This window comes from Chiloscyllium plagiosum, unplaced genomic scaffold, assembly GCF_037043375.1.
Source record: "Chiloscyllium plagiosum isolate Xiang-an unplaced genomic scaffold, Cpla_swu_hap1 HiC_scaffold_15, whole genome shotgun sequence".
Lineage (NCBI taxonomy): Eukaryota > Metazoa > Chordata > Chondrichthyes > Orectolobiformes > Hemiscylliidae > Chiloscyllium > Chiloscyllium plagiosum.
Window position 1 is genome coordinate 13,826,075 of NW_028270153.1, and position 13,572 is coordinate 13,839,646.

At 41.5% G+C, this 13,572-nt stretch overlaps 1 protein-coding gene across 3 annotated transcripts in view; it reads left to right on the plus strand.

Moving 5' to 3' along the window:
* LOC122560273 (E3 ubiquitin-protein ligase Itchy homolog) overlaps positions 1–13,572 on the plus strand; it is a 107,802-nt gene that overhangs the window by 68,581 nt on the left and 25,649 nt on the right. For all 3 annotated transcript variants that reach the window (XM_087994750.1, XM_043710807.2, XM_087994751.1), the window contains 5 exons: positions 3,594–3,722; positions 5,214–5,286; positions 5,892–5,963; positions 8,921–9,009; positions 12,083–12,242. In XM_087994750.1, the coding sequence (XP_087850876.1) occupies positions 3,594–3,722; positions 5,214–5,286; positions 5,892–5,963; positions 8,921–9,009; positions 12,083–12,242 (523 nt within the window). The remainder of the gene's footprint in view (positions 1–3,593; positions 3,723–5,213; positions 5,287–5,891; positions 5,964–8,920; positions 9,010–12,082; positions 12,243–13,572) is intronic.

The window sequence follows — 13,572 nt, forward strand, 5'->3', positions numbered from 1 at the left end:
CTAAAGAACAGTGTTTGAAGGGGGAATGGAATTTGTAGCTGCAGAATTTCCCCAATATGTAATTGGAGCAAATAGCTGGTTGTCCAGTACTGGATATCAGATGAGCAATATGACATTTCAGCAAAGGTGGAAGAGTCAAGAGAGGTGGTGGTGAAGTAGAGCTGGGTATCTTCAGCATATATGTGAAAAGTAATACTCTGCTTTCAGATAATGTCGCAACATTTAGATGAGAAATAGGGAGTGCTGAGGATGGATTATTGGGAGACACCTGAGGCAGACCTTTTGCAAATGATTTTCTGGCTTTGATTAGATAAGAATGGAACAAAATGAGGGCAATCCCATCCAGCTGGATGTCTGTAGAGAGTCTTTGGAGGGATTGAGTGGTCAGTAAGGTTGAGGGCTGCACACAGGTTGGGATGGATGTGAGAATGGTTTATCTTCATATGCACAAAAGGTGTCATTTGTGAGTTAACAGCAAATTTGGTAATGTATAAAGTAGTATGATAAAATGCTTTGGTACCTTGATGCCAATCAGAAGACTGTCAAATTTGATAGATCAAATACAGTACACATTTATATGTTTGGATGGTGACAACAAAAATGTGGAAAATGAAGCAGATCATTGATATCTTCCAAAAAAGAGAGAACAAATCAACGTGCTAGACTAGACTGTTCACATCTGAGCTACGGCTCATCCGCAGATGCTGACTGACTTGTTTATTTCCAAACCGCATTTTGGATTTCAGTGATTAAATCTTGTTGCAATTCTGGCAGTAATTTTCTTTGAAAGAATACCCTTCAAGTTAAGTCGAGCAAATCATCTGAGAGTAGTAACTTGCCCAGAGTCAATTTTTTGCAGAGTTTAAATCCTTTTTAATGCAAAAGGTGAGGAACCACCAATGCAGAGTCGGTCACAAGTCTAAAACATGCTGTGGAAGTCTACACACATTCTTCCAGAAATTATGAAAACACACACACACGTCCTATCATGAGAAATGTGCAAAGTAAAGGAGAAACTAAAATATGAGTGTTCTGTAAAGCTGCCAGAGGTCCCCAAGTTTATATCAATTGGGCCAGGTTGGAATTTGCCCTTCCATCCACACCTTTCTGAAGAGGAAAAGTGATTTGTGCCAGATTGAGCAAGCTTGATTGTATAATTCTGTTTCAAATTCCTTAATTTCCAAATCCCTGCTTGATATTGGCTGTCTGATGGGTTGAAATTATTAATTAATCTTGTCATTGAACATCCTTGCTAAGGGCAAAAGTCAGACCAAGAATGACCGAGATGACTGACTGAATTCAACATTAGAATTGACAAAATTCTTTCATCCCATATTGGGTTTTTGGGCTGTTGCTAGCTGTGTTTGGAATGTTAACTATTCTGCATCGTTGATGTCGTACCAACAGTGACTGCTGTGTTATTAACATAAAGGTATTAGTGCCACTTTTGATTTTAGCATATTTTTAAAAAGTTATTACAGCTCTGGAACCAAATATAAAACAAATTGAGAAAGATTTATAACATTAAAGCTGTTGACTAACCTGTAGTGCCATACCCTAGCAAGAGGCATGATGCATTTGGGCAGGAGTGGAGAAAACCATTAGGAAACTGAAGAGAAATAATATTGGGAAGAAGTTAGCTGAAAGCCCCAGTATTTATTCAACTGTGTATGAGACTACCCGTTTTCTGTCTTGTATGCCTGAAATCATCTAATCTGCATGATAAATAATCCTTAAGTAAAATAGTTTGTTGGTTAGGTCATGAATAGTTTTGAATTAGTTGAATGTGTCTTGGGATGCGGTGCTATGTGGTATCTAGCTTCAAAATTTGTGCGAAGATTTGTAGCTCGGGTGCTCGTTGTTGTGGTTCTGTTCGCCGAGCTGGAAGTTTTTGTTGCAAACGTTTCGTCCCCTGGCTAGGCGACATCATCAGTGCTTGGGAGCCTCCTGCGAAGCGCTTCTTTGATGTTTCCTCCGGTGTTAATAGTGGTCTGTCCCTGCCGCTTCCGGTTGTCAGTTTCAGCTGTCCGCTGTAGTGGTTGGTATATTGGGTCCAGGTCGATGTGTTTGTTGATGGAGTTTGTGGATGAATGCCATGCCTCTAGGAATTCCCTGGCTGTTCTCTGTCTGGCTTGCCCTATGATAGTAGTGTTGTCCCAGTCGAATTCATGTTGCTTGTTGTCTGCGTGTGTGGCTACTAAGGATAGCTGGTCGTGTCGTTTCGTGGCTAGTTGACGTATCTAGCTTTGCAACAGTTTCTGTTTATGTGGGTAGTTTTCAGTGGTTGCTGTTTGAGAGTTTTAAGGTTTTGATGATAAATCCATAGTCCAATATTTGCCTTTGTCCTGAGACGAAGGTGTGAATGAATCCTTAATATACTGTTCTTTCTTTCTGAAAGAAACCGTATTGATTAAATTTATGGACTGAACCTGATGAAATGACATAAGATAATAACTTGAGCTGAGAGTGGATTGAAATTTGTGGTTCACCAAAATCAGTGTTTTCATATTTAGAGTTCATTTGTTAAAAATGTGTTTTAACAAATAATATTAGGCTTTCACCTTTTATAGTTATTGCTGGTATGTTCGCTGAGCTGGGAAGTCGGTTTGCAGACATTTTGTCTCCTTTCCAGGTGATATCCTCAGTGCTATGGAGCCTCCTCTGAACTGCTGTTGTACTGTCGGTTGGTATTTATTTGGTTTCGTTCCTGCTGCTTGTTCGTTGTTCTGGTTGGTTGTTGCAGTATTTGGTATATTGGGTCCAGGTCAGTGTTAATTGGAGTTCATGGATAAGTACCATGCTTCTAGAAATTCTCTGGCTGTCATCTGTTTGGCTTGTCCTATTATTGTTGTGTTCTCCCAGTCAAATATGTGGTCCTTGTCGTCTGTGTGTATAGCTACTAGGGACAGCTGGTCGTGGTGTTTAGTGGCCAGTTGATGTTAATGAATGCGGATCGCAAATGTCTGCCTGTTTGTCCTATGTAGTGTTTCCTGCAGTCCCTGTAGAGTCTTGTTCATCACATTTGTCCTGAACACGAAGGCTATTGGGTCTTCTGTTCTGATGAATTGTTGTCTGAGCATTGCTGTCAGCTTATGTGCTATCGTGAATCAGTGGTTGGAGAAGTCTGGCTGGAAACAGAACTGGCAACCAGAAGCAGCGGGAACGAAACCAAATAAATTCCAACTGACACAATACAGCAGCGCTTCACAGGAGGCTGAACAGCACTGAGGATGTCACCTAGAAAGGGACAAAATGTCTGCAAGCCAACTTCACAAAAAATACCCATAACAAATTCAACCGGCACCTGAGCTACAAATCTTTACACAAACCTTTCACCTTTTATGTTAAAGTTTTTAAATAGACTAGTTATTCCATGAAGCAGAGGAGTGAGGATGGTCTGAAAGACGAGCTGGATTTTGATAACTTTCAGTTATTATTTACAGGATCTATATTTTAAGAGAGTATCATTAATACCAATTTCAGAGAATGCCGGAGAAACTCAGCACCTCTGGCAGCATTTGTGGAAAAGAAAACAGTTAAAATTTTGAGTCTGGTATGACTGAACCGTCTTTCATATTTACTCATTCTTGCAGCACTCTCAACGAGAAACCCTTACCGGATGGATGGGAAATGCGCTTTACAGTTGATGGCGTTCCATACTTTGTAGATCATAACAGACGAACAACAACTTACATTGACCCACGCACCGGAAAGTCAGCACTGTAAGCATTTAAAATTTGATTTTGTACTTTTTTTAAAGTGAAATAAATTATGATTGTTGAGCAGTAGTTATTAGCAATGAGTGGTGGACTGGGTAGAATAACATTACTGTCCAATCTAGTTCAGATTGCTACTGAAAGAGTCCTCCACGTGAGACCTTGAGTTACTATCCTATCTGCCAATTCAATCTTCTGTTCAAAGACCTTGTACTAGTATTTGAAAATAAATACACAGAATTTTCATGGTGACCTATCCATGACTTCTCCCACAATATGTATAGCCAGAAAAATCATATCAACTAGTCATTAATCTTACTGTTTATGGGCTATTGTTAGTACATTGGCTGCCAGGTTGGCTGCCAGGTTGACTTGCATAGGTCATTGCATTCCAAAATAAAGGACCGTCCATGAAGCAAGATAATTTGCTGTGTTAAGGAGCATAAATTGAGTTTATGCAAGACTAGAGTGCAGATTGTTCATAATTGGAATATCTTGGACTGTAGGTTAACATAAAATGACAAATGAAATAATCACATTGGTACTGCAACATCTTCCAAGAGAGTTTCATCTTACATGGAAAAAGAACTCTGATCTGAGCATATTCATTGCTAACAGTGTTTTTGTCATGAACAGAGTGTAAATGTTTCTATAATTTTAAGGTTGCATACTTGAGTTGACAGAATTGTTTAGTTTTCCTACAATTCTGTGCTAAAGGTTGAGATTGTAGTGTGGTTCTTTGCTTCAACAGACTGCTGAAGGCTTATCCAATACCTAACTGACTGAATGGGAAAGGTGGTAGGGATTCTGTTTTGGCTATGTTTCTGTGCCCAGGGACTGTGCCTCAAATTTCTGATCTTACTACCAGAAGTTGTAGATTTTGTAATTAACAGATCTATATGACACGCGTCTGGAGCAGGTGGGACTTGGACCCAGGCTTTCATGCCCAGAGGTAGGAACACTGCCACTGTGCCGCAAGAGCCCTTATAATTTAGAATTGTAGGCTATATCAGTGCTGCAACACAGAAGAACTAATTTATCAATTGATCCAGTCTGTAGGTATTGTTGTTTATGATTAATTGCTCTTAAGGGCGCATCATGTTTCTGGTTCACACAATCTCTGCTTCCGAGATACTAGCCTGGATACTGATTCGTGTTTTCTTGTGCAGAGCAAATTTACGTTGTTTAGGTTGTACAAAAATTGTATTTAGGATCCTGGTTTAATTTATTTAATTTCACCCTCTGCTGAGCGCAGTATCTGTCCAAATAGGATGAATGAAATCTGGTTTGGGATGTCATGCTCAATGACCTGTTAATGTGCTGTGTATTAGCTAGAGGTGACTGGCAGATGGAGTACAAGCATTAATACATTTTAAATGTACTTGTGTAACTCCAAAGAAACTATTCTTACATTTTGAATCTTGCAAACTATAATTTTTTTTTCTTCTCTGCTCTACCATTTCCCCACCACCATGTTCCCAACCTTATGTTTTTCAGGTCAAATGGTCCAAACATAGCATATGTGCGTGATTTCAGATCCAAAGTTTCTTATTTCAGGTTCTGGTGTCAGGTAAGCAGTGTTTCATTCAATCCAGTGTGACAATACTGTGGGTTTAAGAGATGTATTCTGTTCTTTTTTTTAAATGAAGACAGCTTAGGACAAAGGTGTTGAGTAGTTTCAAAGTGTGGCGCTTGAAAAGCACAGCTGGTTAGGCAACATGCGAGGATCAGGAGAGTCGACGTTTCAAGCATAAGCTCTTCATGAGGAATGCTTATGCTCGAAGCCAATTTTCTCTTTATTTTTATATTCCAGTTAAAATTCAGACAAAATAGTGTGTTTTACTTAACATTGAATAGTTTGACCAATCGAATTGATTCTGGAAAGCAATGCCTTGCAGTCACCTTTAAAATAAGAAAATGGGAGGGGGATTTAGGCGATCTTAATATATTTTGAGGGGGTTTGGTCTGGTCCATAACACCAGTGAGTATTCTTCCATTTCACTGCAGTATATTCATCAAAAAGATGGTGGAAAAATTGCTTGAACAGTGGAATGGCTCTTTAATAATTTATCCAAGGTTTTGCAAAGGCTTAATTGGCGAGCCATTAGACATTCAAGGATTGCATTTTTAGAGGAATGAATATTTGATATATCATGAAATTGCTTTGTTTTCTAGCAACTGGCTGCACCTCAGCACATCAAGATAACTGTTTCAAGGAAAACCTTATTTGAGGACTCATTTCAGCAGGTAATTTGTTTGGGTTGGACAGAGAAATATAAATAATTTAATCTTAGTGGAATCCAGGCCTCTCCCTTCCACTGGACCACCAAGATATAAATGATAATATAAAGTTTGCTCATCCTCATTTAATTTTATTTCCTGACACAATAGCTGAACTCAAAATTGTTCACAGTCCTAGAGGTGTACAGCGTGGAAACAGACCCTTTGGTCCAACTCGCTCATGCCAAACAGATTTTCTAACCTACTCTAATCCCATTTGTCAGTACTTGGCCTATATCTTTCTAAACCCTTCAAATTCATTATACCCATCCAGATGCCTTTTAAATGCTGCAATTGTACCAGCCTCCACGACTTCCTCTGGCAGCTCATTCCATGAACGTACCACCCTCTGCGTGAAACAATTGCCCCTTAGGTCCCTTTTATATCTCTTCTTTCCCCCCCCCCCCCCCCCCCCCCCCCCCACCCCCGCCTCACCTGAAACCGGCATCCTCTAGTTCTGGACTCCACCACCCCAGGGAAGATACTTTGTCTATTTACCCTATCCATGCCCCTCATGATTATATAAACCTCGATAAGTCACCCCTCAGCCTCCAACGTTCCAGGGAAAACAGCCCCAGCCTATTCAGCCTCTCCCTGTAGATCAAACCCTTCAAACCTGGTAACATCCTTGTAAATCTTTTCTGAACCCTTTCAAGTTTCACAACGTCCTTCCAATAGGAAGGAGACCAGAATTGCCCACAATATTCCAACAGTGGCCTAACCAATGTCCTGTACAGCCGCAACATGACCTCCCAACTCCTGTACTCAATCCTCTGACCAATGAAGGAAAGTATACCAAACGCCACTTTCACTATCCTATCTACTTTCAAGGAGCTATGAACCTGCACTCCAAGGTCTTTGTTCAGCAACACTCCCTAGGACCTTACCATTAAGTGTACAAGTCCTGCTCTGATTTACTTTTCCACAATGTAGCACCTCACGTTTATCTAAATTAAACTCCATCTGCCATACCTCAACCCATTGGCTCATCTGATCAAGATCCTGTTGTACTGTGAGGTAGCCTTCTTCACTGTAGACTACACCTCCAATTTTGGTGTCATCTGCAAACTTAGTAACTGTACCTCCTATGTTTACATCCAAATCATTTATATGAATGACGAAAAGCAGTGGACCTCGCACTAATCCTTGTGGCACTCCGCTGGTCACAGACCTCCAGTCTGAAAAGCAGCCCTCCACTAATTCTCCCTGTATTCCATGAGATCTAACCTTGCTAACCAGTCTCTCATGAGGAATCTTGTCGAATGCCTTACTGAAGTCCATATAGATCACATCTACCAATCTGCCCTCACCAATACTGTTTGTTACTTCCTCAAAAAACTCAATCAAGTTCATGAAACATGATTTCCCACGCACAAAGCCATGTTCACTATCCCTAATCAGTCCTGCCTTTCCAAATACATGTACATCCTATCCCTCTGGATTTCCTCTAACAACCTGCCCACCAAAAATGTCAGGCTCACCTGTCTGTAGTCCCTTGGCTTTTCGTTACCACCTTTCTTAAATACTGGTACCATGTTAACCAGCCTTCAGTTTTTAGGCACTTCACCTGTGACTATCGATGATACAAATATCTCAACAAGGGGCCCAGCAATCACTTCCCTAGCTTCCCATACAGTTCTTGGGTACACCTGATCAGGTCCTGGGGATTCATCCACCTCTATGCATTTCAAGACATCCAGCACTTCCTCCTCTGTGATATGGACATTTTTTCAAGATGTCACCATCTATTTCCCCACATTCTATATCTTCCATGTCCTTCTCCACAGTAAACACTGATGAGAAATACTCGTTTAGTATTTCCCCCATCTGCTGCTCCGTGCATAGGCTGCCTTGCTGATCTTTGAGGTGCCCTATTCTGTCCCTCATTACCCTTGTGTCCTTAATGTATTTATAAAAACCCTTTGGATTCTCCTTAACCCTATTTGCCAAAGCTATCTCATGTCCCCTTTTTGTCTTCCTGAGTTTCCTCTTAAGTATACTCCTACTGCCTTTATATTCTTCTCAGGATTCTCTTGATCTCTCCTGTCTTTTCCATCTTTTTCTTAACCAAACCCTCAATTTCTCTTGTTATCCAGCATTCCCTGTACCTACCAGCCCTTCCTTTCACACTATCAGGTGTATATGCTGTCTCCACACCCTCATTATCTGATTTTTGAAAGCTTCCCATTTTCCAGCTGTCCCTTTACCTGTGAAAATCTGCCCCTAATCAGCCTTTGAAAGTTCTTGCCTAATACTGTCAAAATTAGCCGCCTTCCAATTTAGAACTTCAACTTTTAAACCTGGTCTAATCATCTTCATCACTATTTTAAAACAAATGCAATTAAGGTCACTGGCCCCAAAGTGCACCCCCACTGACACCTCAATCACCTGCCCTACCTTATTTGCTAAAAGTATGTCAGGTTTTGCACTTTCTGTAGTAGATATATCTACATACTGAATCAGAACATTTTCTTGTACACACTTAACAAATTTCTCTCCATCTAAACCCTTAACACTATGGACATTTGTGAGAATCTTTCCTGTATCTCGGACAGTGGTGTAGGGGAGACTTGAAGAAGAAAGAACTTTGTGTTTTGTCTAGTAGTAAGAGAAGGAGGATAAATGAAACATTGGGAGTAGAACATCAGAACTCATTAAGATGGACCCTAACACGTAAAGGCATCTGCTGAAACTTCAGTTCAGAAAACTTGAACTTGCAAATGACATTGCAAGATTGTAAAAGTTGTTTTGTGATTTCTTGAGTGATTATAATGACGTATGCAAGAAATTTTGTCCTTGTTGTTGCTAAGTGCAGTTAACCTGTCATTGGAGACATGCAGTTTAACTTGTTTGTTTGGGAAATAAGTGATTCTGCCTCAGACTAACTAAAATATTCTCTGATTAACTTTTGCTTTGTGCTTCAGATTATGAGCTTCAACCCTCAAGATTTGCGACGACGATTGTGGATCATTTTTCCAGGAGAGGAAGGTTTAGATTATGGAGGTGTAGCAAGGTAAGTATTTTCATTTTGCGGATCAGCTGATTCAAAGCAGCAGTTGTGCTGAATGCACGAAAGCATTTATTTAGTACAGAGCCGTAGAATGATGCAGCATAGAATGAAGCCTATGGTGCCTCTGCCACACTTTTTCGCAAACCTTATACAATTAGTCCCGTTCACGTCTTTCCCGTGGCTCTTCAGGTGTTTCCCCTTTAAGTATTTATCCAGTTCCTTTTTGGAAGTTATTGTTAGCAATCCCTCCATGACCTTTATACCTTATGAGTTTTTTGGCAATCTGCTTAAATCTGTGCACTTTGGTTTTCAATGCTTCTACCACTGGTAAACATTTCTTCTGATTTACTCTTGAAAAACCTGCCTTAAGTTCCATTTAATTTCCTTTTAGCCTTCTCTGCTTGATTCAGAAAGCCTCCAGTTTTCTGGTCTCTGCGCCATCTGTAATCCCTGATACTGTTCTAGTAAATTTATTCTGTACCCTCACTAAGCCTGTGATTTTTTTCTAATCATATGCTGTCCAAAGCTGAACATCATACCTTAATCAAGGTTTAACTAGTGTTTTTAAAACACCATAACTTAATTTTGCTCTTTGCAAAATGCCATGTTTTTGTACTTGATTTATTACTAAATCCAACATCCTATATTCTGATTTAACAGAACTACCAACTAGTCTTCCAACTTTAAATGTCTGCAGCTCCAAGTATCTCTGTTCCTCCCCACTTTAAAATTGTAATTTAGTTTATTTTGCCTCCTCCTTCTTACCACCATATATTACTTCTGTATGTTAAGTTTCAGTAACCACGTGCCTTCCCATTACCAGTCATGTCTTCCTAGCCAATTGCCATCATCCTAATTTTCAGGTTTCAGATCATCTGCAAGCCTTGAAAACATAACCTGTATACGTAAACCCAGGCTATTTATAAGTGTCAGGAGGAGCAGTGGCCTCCACATCAACCCCAGGGAACACCATTGTGTATTTTCTTTACTTTTGAAAAACAACCATTTGGTGACTGTTTTCTCCAGTTTTGTAGTTGTTGATGTCCATTTAATCCTGTGGGCTTTAATTTTGCAAACAAATCCATCATGTGGTCTGTAGAGTCTGTAAGCACATTATTAACTGCACTACATTCATCAATATGTTGCATAAAATAACCCAATCAGGTTAGTCAAACATGTTATGCGTTTAACAAGTCCATGCAGTCTTTCATTTCTTAGGCTGTACTTTGCCAAATGACAGCTAATTTTGTTTTTGATTCGTGTTCCTTCAATCAGTTCTCTCACAACTGACATTAGGTTGGTAAGTCTGAAGTTGGTGGGTGTGCCTTTTTTGGCACACTAGTATTACATGCAGAGCTCTGCAATCCTCTGGCACCGCCCCTAATTTCTCTGGAAGATTGTGGTCAGAAGCTCGAACAATTTTCAGCCTTAATTCCCTTTGCAATCTGGGGTGCTTCCCTTCTAGGCCAGATGACTTTCCTGTTCTGTGTGCAGCCAACCTTTATTCTATACTGTTTCCTTTATACGGTGACATTAGCCGCATGGGGCGGCACAGTGGTTAGCACGGTTGCCTCACAGCGCCAGATACCCGGGTTCAATTCCAGCCTCAGGCAACTGTCTGTGTGGAGTTTGCACATTCTCCCCATATCTGCGTGGGTTTCCTCCGGGTGCTCCGGTTTCCTCCCACAGTCCAAAAATGTGCAGGTCAGGTGAATTGGTCATGCTAAATTGCCCATAGTGTTAGATATAGGGGAATGGGTCTGGGTGGGTTGCTCTTTCGAGGGTCAGCGTGAGCATGTTGGGCCGAAGGGCCTGTTTCCACACTAAGTAATCTAATCCTCATTTTTCGTGGAGATAACTGCACAGTGTTCCTTTAATACCTCAGTTATGTCCTCTACTTCCACTAAAATTCATTTTTGGTTCGTAATTGAACCAAACTTATAAATGTCATGTTCCCAATCTCAGCTAGGCTCTCAAAAGTAAGCTGTTTCCATTTTTGCTACCAACGATTACCCAGCAGCTGGAATATTGATGGGAGAGGCAGCAGCTATCCAAATAAAGAACAGTGCACTACAGAGACAGCCCTTTGGCCCTCCATGCCTGAGCCGACACATTTTGAGCTTCCATACTCAAACTGTCTTCATTTACAGGATCCATATCCCTCTATTCCCTTCTCATTCATGTATTCATCCAGGTATTTCTTGAATGCTGCTGTTGTCTGCTTCCACCACCACCTCTGGCAACATGTTCCTAGCACTCATCACCCTTTGACTGAAAAACTTGACTCGTACATCTCTTGTCCAGCCCCAACCTCCCCCACCCCAATAATTGACCCCTCCACTCTGGGAGAAGAGATTCATACTTATTATTCTATGACAAGTAAGCATTAAAATGAAATTTATAAATTCTCCCCGTTTGGTAAATGATATAGCCAGCAACTCTACCAGGTAGACTGGAAAGGTCGTCTGGTTCAGTCCCCAATCTGTGTTGCGTGAACTGATCTTCATTTTCAAAACATGCATCAACCAAGGCCACATGGTATTGCTGGTCAGTGTTCTTTGCTGGAGATATGTGATATTGTGTTGTGTGGCCACTGTTGTGATACCTATAGTGCTGAAATGGCCAGTCAGCCTGCAGAAATATCTCTCAGAAATAATAGCCATTTGAGTATGTTATAACCATAATGTGCCCATGGGACTGCATCTCCGTGAGCAGTCAGTGATTTCAGGCAAAAAGAAATGAGAAGATTAAGGAGAACAAGAAATCTCTGACCAAGCTGTAAATTATTTTCAATAATGAAACATGATTAGCAAATGTTCTGACTGTACAAATAACTGATCTTAGTTCAAGTTAAAACATTTTGTCATGTTTAAAATTGAGCAAACAAAAGTTTACCCACCGAATGCAGTTTGGATTCGCTGCTGTTGTAGAATATTTAATGAAGTTAGACTACTATTTGGTCAAGCACAGTTCTATTTGGTCCAGTGATTTGGCTTTACAAATGGATCAGATTATATGTTGGAAATGACTGAAATCTTGCTACCAGTGTTATCTAATATTCTTTTTTTTAAAATAGAGAATGGTTCTTTCTACTTTCCCATGAAGTTTTGAACCCAATGTATTGCCTCTTTGAGTATGCTGGGAAGGAAAATTATTGCTTGCAAATAAACCCAGCATCTTACATCAACCCAGACCATCTGAAGTACTTCCGGTTCATAGGTCGGTTCATAGCCATGGTATGTTCCAGGATTTACTTGAACCTTCACCTTACTGCTCTTTTTAAGTCCTGTATACAGTTTAAATAAAGCTGGTTAGATCATATTTAAATCTTAAGTCGACCAGATCCTGTTATTTTAGTTTTATGTAGTAAAGCATTGGGAATTATGAACTATACTGAGATGTTAGGATCTGGATTAGTGGTGCTGGAAAAGCACAGCGGTTCAGGCAGCATCTGAGCAGCAGGAAAATCGACGTTTCGGGCAAAAGCCCTTCATCAGGAATACAGGCAGAGTGCCCGAAGGGTGGAGAGATAAATGAGAGGGAGAAAGTAGCATAGAGTACAATAGGTGAGTGGGGGTGGGGATGAAGGTGATAGGTCAGGGAGGAGGGTGGGGGAAGGTAGCAAAGAGTACAGTGGGTGGATGGGGGTGGGATGAAGGTGATAGGTCAGAGAGGAGGGTGGAATGGATAGGTGGAAAAGAAGATAGGCAGGTAGGACAAGTCATGGGGACAGTGCTGAGCTGGAAGTTTGGAACTGGGGTGAGGTGGGGGAAGGGGAAATGAGGAAACTGGTGAATGCCACATTGATGCCCTGGGGTTGAAGTGTTCCGAGGCGGAAGATGAGGCGTTCTTCCTCCAGGCATCAAGTAGTGAGGGAGTGGCGGTGAAGGAGGCCCAGGACCTCCATGTCCTCGGCAGAGTGGGAGGGGGAGTTGAAATGTTGGGCCACAGGGCGGTGTGGTTGATTGGTGCAGGTGTCCCAGAGATGTTCCCTAAAGCGCTCTGCTAGGAGGTGTCCAGTCTGCTCAATATAGAGGAAACCGCATCGGGAGCAACAAATACAATAAATGATATTAGTGGATGTGCAGGTAAAACTTTGGATGTGGAAGGCTCCTTTAGGGCCTTGGATGGAGGTGAGGGAGGAGGTGTGGGCGCAGGTTTTGCAATTCCTGTGGTGGCAGGGGAAGTTGCCAGGACGGGAGGGTGGTAGTTGGGGGGTGTGGACCTGATCAGGTAGTCACGGAGGGAACTGTCTTTGCGGAAGGTGGAAAGGGGTTGGGAGGGAAATATATCCCTGGTGGTGGGGTCCATTTGGAGGTGGCGGAAATGTCGGCGGATGATTTGGTTTATGCGAAGGTTGGTAGGGTGGAAGGTGAGCACCAGGGGGGTTCTGTCCTTGTTACGGTTGGAGGGGTGGGATCTGAGGGCGGTGGTGTGGGATGTGGGCGAGATGCGTTGGAGGGCATCTTTAACCATGTGGGAAGGGAAATTGCGGTCTCTAAAGAAGGAGGCCATCTGGTGTGTTCTGTGGTGGAACTGGTCCTCCTGGGAGCAGATACGGCGGAG